Source organism: Phyllobates terribilis, unplaced genomic scaffold (genome assembly GCF_046119375.1).
Source record: "Phyllobates terribilis strain yellow unplaced genomic scaffold, ASM4611937v1 Scaffold_85__1_contigs__length_6476398, whole genome shotgun sequence".
Taxonomy (NCBI): Eukaryota; Metazoa; Chordata; class Amphibia; order Anura; family Dendrobatidae; genus Phyllobates; species Phyllobates terribilis.
Window position 1 is genome coordinate 4,308,419 of NW_027362845.1, and position 17,357 is coordinate 4,325,775.

At 41.9% G+C, this 17,357-nt stretch overlaps 1 protein-coding gene across 1 annotated transcript in view; it reads right to left on the minus strand.

The window, feature by feature from the left end:
* The window catches only part of LOC141197630 (uncharacterized), an 88,870-nt gene that overhangs the window by 49,553 nt on the left and 21,960 nt on the right, over positions 1–17,357 (minus strand). The window contains exons 8-9 of the mRNA XM_073662713.1: positions 15,006–16,280; positions 12,945–13,019 (exon numbers count right to left, since the gene is read on the minus strand). Of these exons, the coding sequence (XP_073518814.1) occupies positions 12,945–13,019; positions 15,006–16,280 (1,350 nt within the window). The remainder of the gene's footprint in view (positions 1–12,944; positions 13,020–15,005; positions 16,281–17,357) is intronic.

Consider the following 17,357-nt stretch of genomic DNA (forward strand, 5'->3'; position numbering starts at 1 on the left):
TAATTTGGGAAAATCTGAGAAAATATTATTTGCATAATAATTTGGAACACAGTGTATATAAATCCATGCCGGTTGCATGGATTTATATAGTGTGACCAAGTTGTCAAGCACTTTCCAAGTGATGCTAAAATCACAACCCGCATGTGGAAATGCAAGTGAAGAACGCTTCACATCCGCATGTCCCTGGCAGGAAAACGCATGTACAATCCACATGTAAAATCCGCATGCGTTTTTTCTGCCAGGGAGATGCAGAAACGCTCAAAAAAAATCCGGAACATTTCTGTATCGTGGGCACATAGCCTTAAATTAATTGTATGACTCAATATTGAGCACACGTAGCCATCTATACACAGCGGGAGGCTGCACGGTGCCATCTATACACAGCGGGAGGCCGCACGTAGCCATCTATACACAGGGGGAGGCCGCACGGCGCCATCTATACACAGCAGGAGGCCGCACGGCGCCATCTATACACAGCGGGAGGCAGCACGGCGCCCGCCCAGAGACAGCAGGAGGCCGCACGGTGCCATCTATACTCAGCAGGAGGCCGCACGTAGCCATCTATATACAGCATGAGGCCGCACGGTGCCATCTATACACAGCAGGGGGCCGCACGGCGCCATCTATACACAGCAGGGGGCCGCACGGAGCCATCTATACACAGCAGGGGGCCGCACGGCGCCATCTATACACAGCAGGGGGCCGCACGGCGCCATCTATACACAGCAGGGGGCCGCACGGCACCACCGATACACAGCAGGGGGCCGCACGGCGCCACCGATACACAGCAGGGGGCCGCACGGCGCCATCTATACACAGCGGGGGGCCGCACGGCGCCATCTATACATAGTGGGAGGCCGCACGGCGCCCCCCGCAGAGACAGCAGGAGGCAGCACGGCGCCAACTATACTCAGCAGGAGGCCGCACGCAGTCACGCACACACACAAACATATACAGACATATACATACACGCATAAACACATTTGAATCACAAAAATACATATAAACAGACATCACAAAATATCTGCCCACACACACACACACATACATACATACACACACATACATACACATACACACACACACAGACTCACCATCCCCCGGCTCCATTCTTCCGGCCTGCTCTGACTTCTCCGTTGCAGCAGTGCAGGCCGGGCACGCACTGTGTGACGTCACAGCTAGGAGACACGGCTGCGCACAGGGCCGTGTCTCCTAGCAGTGATGCGGCCGAGCCAGCACAGGGAAGTTAACTGCTGCAGTGCTGGCCCGGCCGATGAAGAAGTAGCGGCGGCCGCTGCTGGTGCAGCGTTCCGGGGCCCCCCTCCCACCACTGCTACCGGTATGTGCCGCGGCGGCCCGCACATATAATGAGGGCAATCCGGCATTAGACCCCCCCCCCCCCGCAGCCGCGGGCCCCCTTCAGGCTCGGGGGCCCCGGGCGGTAGCCCAGATTGCCCTCATTATAATCCGCCTATGGTCATATATAAGTACAGATTAGTGATGAGCGAGCGTGCTCACCACTGCTTGTTACTCGCCCGAGCATCTCACTGCTCGAGTTGCTAAGCGAGTACTTCCGGATTGCTTGGGCGGGAGCTTGGGTCCGGGCCCCGCATGTTTGGCGCATTTTAGAGAGCCAATTAACATGCAGGGATTACCTGTCACTCACTGTAATGCCAAAGCCATGATGATTGTGGCATTACAGCGATTGGCTGGCCGCATAGCGTCATCGGGTCTATATGAGGCCCGGAGACCCTATGCTCATCACAGTCTACCTAGGAAACAAGCAGACCCACTCCTTAACAATGGTAACACTTTTTTTTATTGAGGCCCTCCTCTACGTCTCTTCAAAGGGGTATTGGAGTGCGTCCAAATTTTGGCAGCCCTTGGAGTCACTGCATGCGCAATAACTTTATAAGAGACCCACTCTTTAATAATGGGAAGTTCAAAGCATCTTCTGATCATGTCTCACACACCACATGGGCAAATAAGGTAGTAAAATGTTAAAATGACTGTCATGGAAATATTGAAAATCTCTCTTCTCCTCTGTCATAGAAATATTGAAAATACTGTCTCTCCCCCTGAAGCCCCTCTCACCCCTCCCTTATCAACCATTTATCAGTACAAGAGCTGTCCTCAGGCAAATGCTAGCACACATGAGAGGTGACTAACCCAATTAACATGAGAGTGTGTTTTCCAGTGGCCCAGGCTTGTGACAAATTTACACCCAGCTAATAAAGATGTAGCCCCTGGCTTCAAAAGAACTCTACAGTTTGGCCGGCACCGTTGCGAAATATAGAATATCTAAAGTTCTATATATCCGACAATAATGGGGTCCATAATTTTATTGGCAGGGTCAGCTAAGGAACAAGATGCATAATTTTCCGTAGCTGTATGCCCCTCAAGTGAGCGGTAATGCAAATTTATCAGATAACAGACCACAGCTATGTCATGTGGTCTCTAAAGAAAAGTAAATGTATAATGGAAAATATGGTATCACTTTCAAGCTTCGGCAATCAACCAGCGATAAGTTATCACAGAAGCCAGATATTTTAATAAAAATAAGAAGGCTGGAGCCCAGGCCACATGATGTCAGCACAAGGGGTGTGTAGGCAGGTCTCCTTCTTTGGAATAAAAGACACAGACGAAGGTGGGTCAGTATTCATTGCCAGAGAATGTATATTTGTAAGCAAGGGGTCCCGTTCCATAAAGGTCATTGGAGCGCCTCCCTCCAGCTAAACTGAATTGTCTCTGCAATCTTTTTAGTAAGTAATTCTTTAATCCTGTTTATTTTTGTGTAACTGTACATTCTGTATTGTAAACGTCTCCTTTTGTAAAACCGTTTGTATATTTTTCATGAACACTGCCTCCCTTTTGGATTAAATATAAAATGTAATAGTGCTGGCAGCGAATAATAATAAGTGGGCTATCGTGAAGCTGGCAGTGACCGTACTCTGGCATATACACAAGTTTCATGCGTTGGAATCCGGAGGTGTGTACGCCATACCCTCACTGTGCGTTTGTCGATACCTACATAGTGAGTAATCGGGATCGTGTGTGCGCAAATCCCTGACGACAGCGGTGAGATATTGTGTGATCCCCCGATGTAGTTCTTGACAATGACATTTACTGGTGAATGTATTTTTCACCGTTGATAGCAATGCAAAAGTGCAAAAACTCATCAAAAATGCTACGTGTGAACATAGCCCAAGGTGTGGAAGAACATTTTTTTTGTGATTGTGAGTCTGTAAAAGTGGCATAATACTCTGACAACATTGTTCACAGCAGTGACCTGGGAGTCAGAGATGTTTCCAGGGGTCTTCCCCACGCTGTTTCCACGTCATTTTTTGGGCCCCCTGCAGACCTCTGAGGGGGGCTGCAGGAAAAATGCTCGAGTTTCTTAGTGATTTACATTGGGCTCGTTGCTCGGGTCGAGCACCTAAGCATTACGATTTGCTCGACCCAATGCACCTGAGCATTTTAGTGCTCGCTCATCACTAGTATAGATTCATAGTGGGATTTATTGCTTTATACCATGTATATTTATGTCATTTTTTATGCGGGGCTTTCACTCTCCCTGTCTTTCCATACTGCAATATATGCTTCTGTGATCAGCTGGCCACTTATTAAACACTAGTAATCATATTACCCAAATTGAATCTCTCTATGCAAGAGAGCGCAACACTTCGGATTCAATTATAACATACCAGTTCTATGATAATTTCATCACAGAAAAACGATTGAAGTGCATGATATAAAGTAATCTCTTTATTAAATAACATTTAAAATAATAAACTACAGAAAAAATGTTAAAAAGGTACCTCCAATCAAACGGGGAGACCCACACAGAGAGAAAATTCAAAACTTAATTAATAATAATGACGTAATAATCTGAAATTACACACGGTGCCTGTAAGAGGAGCAGCAGATTAAGCTTTCTTCTAATGTTGATCACAACAAAAATGGAACTAAACTGAGTCATGTTCTAATAATTCAAGTAATTCTTAAATAAATGGAAATAGTTATACAAATCTTAATATAATTAACATATATGCAGCTATAAACAATCAAAAAAGTATATTCCCATATTGGCATAATTTGCTTATATGCGACTGTGAATCATTAAAAAAGTATATTCTTACGATTAAAATATATGTACATATTGACTCAAAATAATCAAACAATTTTTAATTCCAAATCTTCTTTTTGAGAAATGCGGTGCAGCTCGCTTTTATGAAATGCGGTGCAGCTCGCTTTTATGAAATGCGGTGCAGCTCGCTTTTATGAAATGCGGTGCAGCTCGCTTTTATGAAATGCGGTGCAGCTCGCTTTTATGAAATGCGGTGCAGCTCGCTTTTATGAAATGCGGTGCAGCTCGCTTTTATGAAATGCGGTGCAGCTCGCTTTTATAGAGTGCTGCAGAATCAGATGAGGCCAAGCATTGCCCATTATCTAGTCAGGCTGGCAGCATGTACTTATATTTAATGTAACTTACCCAAACAGACAGCGCTGTAAACACGGATATACCAAGCATAGGAAAAGGGAAAAGGAGAGTCAGCTTACCGGTGAATAAAGCCGTCCTCTATTGGGAATGATATCGCACGGAGACGCCCTGGTTCAGGTCAAGCAAATGCACAGGGAAAAAGAGGAAATGTCCGGCGATAAAATAAAAGTATCTCACTTTATTGATTCCTTTAAAACAATTCTGAGTAGGAGAAACCCAACCAACACATTACAGCTCGATCTATCTAGATCATGACTAAGACTTTCTAAAGTTGTGTTGGTTGGATTTGTTCTATTCAGGATTATTTTAAAGGAATCAATAAAGGAAGATACTTTTATTTTATCGCTGGACATTTCCTCTTTTTCCCTGTGTAAACACCGATACTGCTAACACATGATCAGCTAAGACAGTTAATCAGACAGTGCCTAGATATATGCCATGTAGCTATCTTAGCAAAATACTGAGTGTAAAGATGGTATAAAGGAATTACCTGTCAGATCAGAGACCAGGCCATGTGTGAACACTGAGTTTGCTCCCCTCACCCTGACACGCGTTTCTCCTTGCTTCTTCCTGTCGGCATGTCAGGGTGGGGAGCATCACGACTATTTAAAGTTTAGGCAGCCAATCAAAGCACTCGCTGATTAAGCACAGCGCTATTCCGCCAATACTGGGCCTATCCAATTCGGCCACGTCACTACTCAAAACTCTGCCCTCTGACATGACGTCTCATGTCCCAGTTCCTTTCCTTTCTCCTCAGTTAGGTTGGTGGGAACTTCTTCTTGTTTAATTTATTATTCTCCTTAGTTCTCCTTATTTTTCCTTTGTGCATGTGCTTTAAGTTTCCTCTGCCTTTATCCTCGTATCCCTCTGCACACTTTCCCTCTCCTAGTTATCTGTGCACAGTGGCCTTTTAGGGAGTCAGGACAGAGGTGGTGTTTTCAGTTCTGCAGCTAGGGATTGTCTGGTCTGTACAGGGACCTGTAGGGTGTGGGTTTAGCTCCTCGGTGTTGTAGGCTTTACTATTCCCGTTACCAGTGTATGAGTGAGTTACATACATAAGATTTGTTTGTAATAAGAAAAAGATTTGTTTTGCTAAGTATGATACCAGTATGAGACATGTAATGAGGGACAGTTATCGCCCCTTTCATTGAAAATAAGCTCTGAAGGCAGATTCTGAGGGCGATCATTTACATCAGATTGCATATATCAAGGTATCGTATTATTCAATGTTCTAGGACCTGCATACCCATATTAGTGGCTTAGGAGGGTTGATCTTACCGACAGATTCCCTTTACACATATTTTTCAAGATTAAAGAAAAAAAAATCAATAAAAAAGTTTAACATCACCATAATCATATAGACCTGGAGAATGATGTTGACCATATCATATTTTACAATGCCATTAATGTTGAAACCAATATCCTTCACACGTCCCTCCCCTCAGAAGAAAACAAAAATAAGAGGATTTGCGTTTATTCACTACATGTGTCAGATGCACTGCTGGGAAGGAATGCCATTTTAATGTTCACCTCAGTTATCAGGAAAGTTAGAATCAGTCCTGCAACCAGTCCTCAATTACAATGTCCACATGTCAGTATTACATTGCAGTCATCCAGGACAAGGCATTTTGGTGACCAAGGCAGATAATGCCAATGGCACCCCATCCCCAAGCAAAGGAATGGGTCAGAGAGTAAGGTAATATGACCCCTAACACATCCCCCTGCCCAGATTGGTCAGGTACCAAGATCTGATTAGACTTGCAAAGCCATTATAATGTGGTGATTGCAATTTCAGAGTTACATATAGAATCATTCAATGTTAAGGGCCACTTAAAGAATTCCAGGGACAAATGGCGATATAAATCTCTGACATTCTATATTTTAAATGTCAGACCCATGCATAGTCATGGAAACTAATATAGCTAACTATAATGGGGGCCATTTGGTTTCAATTATGCAAAAAATACAGCTTACAATGAAAATGATGTTGTTTCTGGTGCTATATTCCTGTCCTGATAGTGGTTCTGATTACATATTCATGTAGTGATGGTTGTTCTGGTGCTATATTCATGTACTACTGATGGCTCTGGTGATGTGTTCAAGTACTGATGGTGTTCTAGTGATGCATTCATCACCAGAACCATCATTAGTATATTAATATTTAGCCAAAATCATCATTAGTATATAAACAGAACTTTAGAGCCATTAATAGTACATGAATATGAAACCAGAATCACCATCAGTAAATAATAGGTTACCAGAACCACCATCAGTAAAAAAAAAAAAAAAAAAAAAACACCAGTACCCTCATCATGTACATCAGGGGCTCTCCAAAAGAGAAATGGCATCCGCTAATTATTCCAGCAAATTTTGCATTCAAAATGTCAAATGGTGCTCCTTCCCTTCCGAGCTCTGCCGTGCGCCCAAACAGTAATTTTCCCCCACATATGGAGTATCGGCTTGCTAAGGAGAAATTGCACAACAAATTTTGAGGTCCATTTTCTCCTGTTACCCTTGTAAAAATATTAAAAATTTCTGAAGTCACTCACCCCCCTCCCTCCTTTTTCTTATTACACAAATTCCCAGTAACACAAGCAGCTGACACTCTTAGATGCAGGATTGTACAATAGACAAAGATGTGAACCATCTTAGTTAACCACTCTACCCCCCAACGCTGTTTGCACCTTCATGACCAGGCTAAATTTTACAATTCTGACCAGTGTCACTTTATGAGGTGTAGGGATGGTACTCACTCAGGTGCGGTTTGAGGCAAACATGAGGCATGTTCCTTTAAATGTCTGTAACGGTTTACTAGCTTCATAAACCGTTCAAAGGGAAAATGCAAACAAAACAGCCTTTAGTGGAGGCAAAAACAAAGATAACAGTTCTTTTACCAAAGTCTCTGGATGGCCAGCGCTGTGGTCACACAGGCTGGTGTAGCGTCCAGTGTCCTGGCTTGGTCTGGAGACAAAACATACACAGGAGACCTTCTCCCTCCAAGCACACAGACCATGGGGCAAACAACAGCCTCCATTTTATAGGCTGTTAACCACACCCAGAGGTGAGGTATGTGGGTAGCTGGACTCGCCCATTCTCTCCTAGCTACCTGTAACCCGGCTCCCAGGTGCACCAAACGATCCTCTTAGTGCTTATGTGCCCTAGAGAAACACTCTGGGTTACATCACAGAGACCAGCCATCTCTGTGACACATGCCTCGCATTGACTACGCAACCATTAGCCACCTTACAGAGGTAATAACTTTGGAAAACTTCAACGGATCCCACTGATTCTGAGATTGTTTTTTGTGATGTATTGCATTTCATGACAGTGGTAAATTTTCTTCGATATCACTTACGTTTATTTGTGAAAAAAACGGAAATTTGGCCAGCCACAATTTCGAAAATGTTGCAATTTTAAAACTTTGAATTCTTATGCCCTTAAATCAGCGAGATATATGTCACACAAAACAGTTAATATACAACATTTCCTACATAAGACAAAAGACAAAAATATATCTCATACCCTACCATCATTTTTGCTAGTGTGAACATGCTTCTATTTCTTGCATGTCTACCATCTTAGACCTCAGTTCACATTGCTTGGTTTAACATTTCCTACATGTCTACTTTACATCAGCACAATTTTTGAAACAATTTTTTTTTGTAAGGAAGTTAGAAGGTTTAAAAGTTGACCAGCGATTTCTCATTTTTCCAACAAAATTTACAAGAACATTTTTTTAGGGACCATGTCACATTTGAAGTGACCTTGAGGGGTCTGTATGACAGAAAACACCCAAAAGTGATACCATTCTAAAAACTGCAACCCACAAGGTGCTCAAAACCACATTCAAGAAGTTTATTAACCCTTCAGGTGCTTCACAAGAATTTTTGGAATGTGGAAAAAAATGAAAAAATAATGTGAAAATAAAAAATTGAGTATTTCTCACAAAAAAATTATTTTAGCCCCAATTTTTTATTTTCAAAAGGGTAAAAGGAGAAATTGCATCATACAATTTGTTGTGCAATTTCTCATGAGTACGCTGATACCCCAAATGTGAGAAGAAACTACTGTTGGGGTGCACGGCAGAGCTCAGAAAGGAAGGAAGGAAGGAAGGAGTGATGTTTTGGAACGCAGACTTTGATGGAATGGTGTCACCGGTGTGTCAGAAGTGACAGACAGTCGCCCTGCAGTTGGTTGCAGAAGATCTCTTCATTTGGCATTACAGACACCTTAGATCTGTCTCACTCTAGGACACAGCAGCTACCTTCCTCTTGCTAATTAATACCCTGGCCTGAGTGTATAAATACTTTCACTTTGCAATAGGAAGGCACTGGTGATAATCACATGTTTCCCGGTGATTGCTTGGAGCTCTCAAACTGCTATTTCCTCTGTGGTGATAGGAGGACGGAGTTATCACTCTGAAGTTGCTAAAGCTAAGCTACTATCCTTTGTCTCCCTTGTTGTCTTTAGTAGTCAGTGGGGATCGACTAGTGCTCATCCTCACCCCGTTCCGATCCAGGGCTTAGTGCTAGGGTAATACAGGGTTTAGGTTCCTGTGCGCGATTGATGAGGAACAAATATAGGGATGTTTAGGGAAGAAAGGGTGATATCAGATCAGCCTAGGAAGTCTCCATGTCCCCTTTCCCTTTGTGTTGCACTTAGTCTTTCCCACACCTGGTGTGACAAATGGTCTGCAGGTGGCATGTAATGTTTGTAGAGCCCCTGATGTGCCAAAACAGTGGAAACCCCCAAAAAGTGGCCCCATTTTGAAAACTTAGACCCCTCAAGGAATTTATCTAACATTGGTGAGAACCTTGTACCCCCAGGTGCTTACAAATTTGATCTGTGAAAACGAAAAATGAAAAGATTTTTCCCAGAAAAAAAATTTTTAGCCCCAAATTTTTCATTTTCACAAGCTTAGCAGGAGAAAATGTACCCCAAAATTTGTTGTGCAATTTCTCCTGAGTATACTGATACCCCATATGTAGTCAAAAATTGCTTTTGAGGCACAGTGCAAAGCTCAGAATGGAAGAAGCGCCATATTGAAGTTCAGATTTTGCTGGAATGGTCTGAGGAGGCCATGTCACATTGGCTGAGCCCCTGTGGTGCCAGAACAACAGAAACCCCCCATATGTGACCTCATTTTACAAACTACACCCCCCAATGAATTAATCTAGGGGTGCAGTGATCATATTGAGACCACATGTGCCTCAGAATTTTATATCATTGGGCGATGATAAAAGAATAAATTACATTTTTACCACTAAAATGTTGCTTTAGCCCCAAGTTCTTAATTTTTCTTAGGGCTAATAGAAGAAATTTTTACAACAAACTGAGGTCCATTTTTCCTGAGTGCACCAATGCCCTACATGTAATAGGAAATACTTTTCAGGCACAGTGCAAAGCTCAGAAGTGAAGGAGCGCCATATTATAGTGCAGATTTTATTGTTCTGGTTTGTGGATGCCATAACCTGCTGGGAGTGCCCCTGAGGTTATCTAGGGGTGCAGTGATCATATTGACACTCTGCGTGTGTCACAGAATTTTATACCATTGGGCAGTGAAGAAAAAATAATTACATTTTTACCACCAAAATTTTGTTTTAGCCCCAGATTTTACATGTTCACACAGGAAAGTGAGTAAAAATTGCACAAAAATACGTCCACAATTTCTGCTGAACGTGGCAATATCCCATTGTGTACAGTACTGCTTAGCCACACAGCGAGACTCGGGATGGACAGCGAACTATTTGCCTCCTGTAGACAGATTTTCCTAGAATTGTTTGTGGACTCCTTATACAGAGCCCCGAAATGCTAGAAGAGCAAAATTCCCCCTCAAGTAACCCCATTTTGGAAATTATGCTCCTTTGGGAATTTATCTACAGGTGTAGAGATGATTTTGTCTCCATGGGAGTTTTCCAGAAACAAGCAGCAGTGGATGTTGCTGAGTGAAAATTGCAAACAGCCATTGTATTAGCCAGTACTTTGTAGTGCCCAGCTCATGCATCTGTTCAATGGAGTCTTTTTTAGAAGTGGACAAAACTGTGGCCGACGGCACTTTTATGCATGCCTAAAATGGCGTATACCGCCGGATCACAGGCCAGACGGCGTGCACAGTGCCTTCATCTGCCTCATTATATGGAATCTTCCGCTGGGGAATTCTGTCTGAATCACGTATTTCAGAGATTTATATAGAAACCACGGTGTAAGCGCTCAGCACAGGATAAACATGAGCCGAGCCTTACGGCAATCTTTGTGAGGCAGAATGAATAAATCAACAGCAGGTAAAGAATTGGTTTTGTTTATTTTTTACGTTATTTTTTGTGCGGTATAAGGCTATGTGCCCACGATTCAGGAATGCTCAGGACTTGTTCCTGAGTGTTTCTGCATCTCTCTGGCAGAAAAAACGCATGCAGATTGTACATGCAGATTGTACATGCATTTTTCCAGCCAAACACACGCGGATGTGAAGCGTTCTAAACATGCATTTCCGCATGCGGGTTGACAAGCGCTTTCCAAGCGATTTTAGCATCACCTGGAAAGTGCTTGTCAACTAGGTCACACTATATAAATCCATGCAACCAGCATGGACTTATATAGTGTGACCTTAAGAATGTTTAAAAATAAAAAAATAAATCTATACTTGCCTTCCGATGGCCCCCGGAGTCTTGCTTCGCTCCTCCTGGCTGCCGGCAACTCGCGGTACACTGAAGGACCTGCCGTCACATGACTATGACGTCAGCGCAGGTCCTTCAGTCCCCCGCGAGCTGCCGGCAAAGGAGGACAAGAGCAGCGGGGGCCGTCAGAAGGTAAATATGATATATATTTTTTATTTTATTCTTTTTTTTTACATGTTCTATGGTACCCGGGTCCGGAGGAGAGTTTCCTCTCCTCCACACCCGGGAACCATCCGCACATTGGAACGCATGGATTCCGCTTCTACAGATGCAGTGATGCATAATCCATGCGTTCCAATGCAAGTCAATGGAGGCAATTACGCTGCGTGTCCGCAAAATTAATGGACATGCTGCGTATTTTTCCGCAGTGATAAACCACAGCGGAAATTTACGCAGCATGTGCACAGCACATGATAATTATCATTGGGGAACATGGCACGCCTTCTACCATGCATTTTTTAACCGTTTCTGCAGTGTTTTTGCCACTGCGGAAAAGCTTAAAAAACACATCGTCGGCACACAGCCTAAGTGGTTAGACAACTTTATTCTTCGGGTCGGTGCGATTACAGAGATACCAGATTTATATCAGATTTTTATGCTTGGCTGCTGTCACACACTAAAAGACGCTTTTTTTTGTAAAAACTAGTCTTTGCATCTCCATATTTTGAGAGCTGTAATATTTCCATATTTTGGCCGACAGTCATGTAAGGGCTTGTTTTTTGCGGAATGAGTTGATGTTTTTATCGATACCATTTTTAGGCACACTAAATTTTTTGATTCAATTCTATTCAGATTTGTGGGAGGCAGAATGAACAAAACTCAGCAATTCAGGAATTGTTTTTTTTTTTGGTTTTTTTTTATGTCGTTCCACTTGTGGTAAAATTGATAAGATGATTTTACTCTTTGGGTCAGCACGATTACAGAGTTTTTAATGTTTTGCCGCTTTTACACAATAAAAACTATTTTATAGAAAAAATAATTACTTTTGCATTGCTGTATTCTGAGAGCTATAACTTTTTTTATTTTTCAGCTGATGGAGCTGTATGATGGCTTTTTTTTTTGCAGGACAAGATGAAATTTTCAATGATACTATTTTTATTTACATTATCTTTTTGATCGCATCTTATTCCACTTTATGTTTGGCAGTATGATGAAAAAGCCTAGTTTTTAGCCCCCCACTTTTTTTTTTTTTGCAGTGTTCATTGACGGGGTTAATTAGTGTGACAGTTTTATGGGGCAAGTCGTTTTGGACGCAGCGATACCAAACGTGTATTTTTTTTTACATAAAAGTACAATACATATATTTTTTGTATTATTTTAAAACTTATTTTTTATATTTATTTTTTAACTTTTTTATACTTTTTCACTTTTAATAGTCTGATCGCCTTATAACTGTCAGATCTAACTTGTGTCAGTGCAGATCATGCACTGCGCATGATCTACCTAACTTGCTAGCGCCTGGTGACCCGGATATCAACATGACGACATTGGGTCACTATGGCAACGATCGGGCTCCTCCGACTTTACGTGGAGGCACCGATCCAAGAGCAGAGGGGGCTCCCTCCCTCTGCCTGCCAGCTAAATGCTGCGATTGTTAAAGTGCAGGGAGCGGTGTGGGCACCGCTCCTGGTATCGAGTTCCGGGTGTCAGCTGTCAGAATCAGCTGACATCCGGCAGCGATCGTGCGCACACAGCCTGTATGTGCGCAAAATCACCCGGAAATTCTCAGTACATCCCAGGTCAGGAAGCACTTCCCAACCAGGACGTACTGAGATCGCCTAAGGTCGGTAAGGGGTTAAAGTGCATGAAGACCTTTTGATGCCCATAAGACTGAAAGAAGATGCCTTAAAGAGATTTAAAGTAGAAAGGAGAACTCTTTTCAAAGAGTTGGACAACAAAAAGGGTACATGTGTTTATACATAAACAGGGCAGGGCCTTTTGTCCACAGAAAAAGGCCTTTTAAGTTTTGGAGAAGCTTAAAGCAGATTCCTCACACTCTTTAGAAATGGCTATTGTCACCCTGCATACATATTCCTTTTATCAGAACAGCTTCAGCAGACAGTATGCCTGCGAAATAAAATATAGAATACTACAATTTGTACAAATCTGATATTAATGAGACATAGATTTTCAGCACAGGGGCTAAAAGGGAAAGAAGACACAATTTTTCAGAACTGTAACCCCTACCAATGAGCCACAAATCCACAGTATTCAGATAACTGACAACAGCTATGCCATGTTTACTATCTAAGTGAAGATAAAATCCCAATGGAAAATATGGCATCTTGAACTTTTGGGATCATCCGGAGAGGCGTTATCACATAAGTTGGGGATTTCATAAAATCATGAATGGCTGAGACCAGCCTATAACTTGACCCATGTGAGGTCATCATGGGGGAGTGTGTGGGTGGGAATCAGGAGTTGATAAAAGATCAAGCCAAATCATGATCTGGGTTCCTGTAGAGCAGTGTTTCTCAACTCCAGTCCTCAGGACCCCGCAACAGGCCATGTTTTCAGGATTTCCTTAGTATTGCACAGGTGATGGAAGTTCTCTCACCTGTGCAATACTAAGGAGATCCTGAAAACATGATCTGTTGTGGGGTCCTGAGGACTGGAGTTGAGAAACACTGCTGTAGAGAGATACATTTCGGTGTCTGCATGATTCCCGTCCACTGGATGTTCTTCAAACGAAGCGCTTTCCTTTGGTAGGCCGAATCATACCTGTGATGGTCGTAGTAAGTTTCTTTTTTATTATTTTCATTTTATGTAATTGTATACAGTATTGTTTTGTCCCCTTTGTAAAATCTTTTGTATATTTTTCATTGGAATTAAATATAACATTTAACAGTTCTGTTCCTTTTGTTCTGTAACCGTGCCTCAAAGCCATATACTATCCAATCGGCCTTATAAACGATTGGTGATGGCAGCGAGTAGTCTGGAGTTATCATGGAGTTAGCGGTGATTGTTCGGGGTTATATACACATATTCCATGTTTTGGAATCCGGAGGTGTATATACCATACGCTCACTGTTAGTTTTCTGATAACCGGTCTGTTAGTGCAAACAGCCTGTGGCCTCCAATCATCAGCCAATCGTGTAATTGTCCGGACGATAGGGGGCAGCAGAGAGTTGTTCACTCAAGAGATCACAGTGGGTGGTTTTGAATGACCTTCCCAGACTGTAATAGTTAATAAATCACTAACAGGGTATAAAATACATTTTTTGTGCAAAAAAAGTATAATGTGAATTTTTTCCTTCCACATTCCATTAATTCTTGTGAAGAACATTAAGGGCTAATAAAAATCTTGAATGTGGTTTTGAGCACCTTGTGGGTTACAGTTTTTAGAGTGGTGTCACTTTTGGGTATTTTCTGTCATACAGTCCCCTCAAAGTCACTTCAAATGTGATGTGGTCTCTAAAAAAATGTTTTTGTAAATTTTGTTGGAAAAATGAGAAATCGCTGGTCAACTTTTAACCCTTACAACTTCCTAACAAAAAATATTTTGCTTCAAAAATTGTATGGATGTAAAGTAGACATGTGGGAAATGTTATTTATTTACTATTTTGTGTGTCATAACAGCGCTCTGATTTAAGAGCATAAAAATTAAAAGTCTGAACTTTGCTAAATTTTCACCAAATTTCCATTTTTTTTCACAAATAAACGCAAGTCATATCAAACAAATTTTACCACTGTCATGAAGTACAATATGTCACAAAAAACACTCTCAGAATCAGTTCCAGAGTAAAATTTGGCCTGGTCATGAAGGTGAAAACAGGCTCGGGGGATAAAGGGGTTATGAAGATACAACTTTTGGTTCAAATATTTCTAACATTCAGAACATGAAAAAGGCTTCGCCCCTGTGTGAATTATTTGGTGGTTAACTAAATGTGATTTCTGTGTAAAATCTTTGCCACATTCTGAACAGGAGAAAGGCTTTTCCCCAGTGTGAGTTCTCTGGTGGTTAACTAAATGTGATTTTTGTGTAAAATATTTCCCACATTCTGAACAGGAGAAAGGCTTCTCCCCTGTGTGAGTTCTCTGGTGGTTAACAATACTTGATTTCTGTGTAAAATATTTCCCACATTCTGTACAGGAAAAAGGCTTCTCCCCTGTGTGAGTTTTCTGGTGGTTATCAAAACTTGATTTCCGTGTAAAATATTTTCCACATTCTGAACAGGAAAAAGGCTTCTCCCCTGTGTGAATTCTCTGGTGCTTAACCAAATCAGATTTCTGGTTAAAACATTTCCCACATTCTGAACATAAAAAACGTGTCTCCCCTGTATGAATTCTCTGGTGGTTATCAAAACTTGCTTTCCGTGTAAAATACTTCCCACATTCTGAACAGAAAAAAGGCTTCTCCCCTGTATGAATTCTCTGGTGCTTAACCAAATCAGATTTCTGGTTAAAACATTTCCCACATTCTGAACATGAAAAAGGTTTCTCCCCTGTGTGAGTTCTTTTGTGTATAGCAAGAAACCATTTATGGTTAAAATATTTCCCACATTCTGAGCAGGAAAAGGGCTTCTCCCCTGTGTGGGTTCTCTGGTGCGTAACAAAATTTGATTTCTGGTTAAAACATTTCCCACATTCTGAACATGAAAAAAGCTTCTCCCCTGTGTGAGTTCGCTGATGTACAACAAGTGTTGATTTGTCTGTAAAACATTTCCCACATTCTGAACAGGAAAAAGGCTTCTCCCCTGTGTGAATTCTCTGGTGCCTAACAAAAGCTGATTTCTGGTTAAAACCTTTCCCACACTCGGAACAAGAAAATCTATTTTCCACTGTATGAATTTTTGGATGTTTAAAAGACATTTCGGGGGGAAAACTATTTCCATATTCTGAACATGAAAATGGCTTATTTGCTTTAGGAGCAGTTTGTTTTTTAATGCTTATTTTGTGACTTTGATTTTCCTTAGTAGTCGGTAATGAATCAGAAGACAGGACCTCTTTCAAAGGATCAGATGACAGATCTTTGCTGTGAAGGGATGATGGTATATCTGGAGTAATGGCATTCACTTCAATTGTATCCTGTGGGATCTCGAGATCATCTGATTTAAAAACTGAAGATGTCGGCAGTCCCTCTGATCTCCTGGTACAGTGATCTGCTAAGAATAAAACCAAGTATTATTTTTGAATAAAATATCCTTGAATTTTATATTTTTGAACATTTCTACTTAAACTCTCTCTAGAAACAGCAAATTGTTAAAAATATTGAATTTTTCACCAAGACAATGACCGTTCACAGTCTAATAGAAAATCTCATAGGATGAACCAGTACACACGGAGCGTGGTGTTCAACTGAGTTCATTCTGCCTCCCAAATTTGTTATAAAAATCCACCAAACAATGTTATGTTGGCGAAAATAATACCAATAATAACTTCTACACATCTTGCAAAAAAACAAGTCCCCACTCAGGTCCATCATCTGTCAGTGGAAAAACAAAGGTTTGAACATCATTATTGGCTCAAAGGCTCTTGAAAAGCAACATGGCTTCCATAAACCAATCCAGCAATATTCGCTCTCCCAAAGTCATATCATCTCTTGCTTTTCAGCCTCGCAGTGCGCCCAAACCACATTTAGCATCCATGTATTTGGCATTACTATAGTGAGAAGAACCCACTTAATTTACAGTGTGTGTCTCCAGGAGCACAATCTGGGCACTATGTGTTGGGCAATAAAATGGCAATTTTTACTCTTCAGCATCCACTGCGTGCTAATTTCCAGAAAGTGGCTGTGAAGTCAATATAGTCACTACTCCTATAGATTAATTCACTGAGGGTTATAATTTCCAAAATTGAGTCACTTTATGGGGATTTCTACTGCTCTGGTTTTCTGCCATTTTTTTTCATGTTGGGGCTTCGGCAAATGGTGGGTCCCATTTCATCTGGGATCTGCTCCTGCGACATCTGCTTCTGTCACTAGGTGCTGCCTTATTCATCCTGCAGGCAGCGCTGGTGATGGAGGAGATGTCGGATCCAGAAGCTCTGGGTGGTGCAGGCTCTGTCCAGCCACTAAGATTAGGGTGCCTGGGACCTGTAGTACCTTCCCATCTGGCAGTATGTGTGTGTGTCCTGTACAGCTGGAGTAATCTGCTCCCTGCTTCAGCCCATATGCAAGCATCACACCCTACAAAAGCTATAAGCATTGTGGGGTTTCTACTCACTTGGGTGCGTTGGCAGGC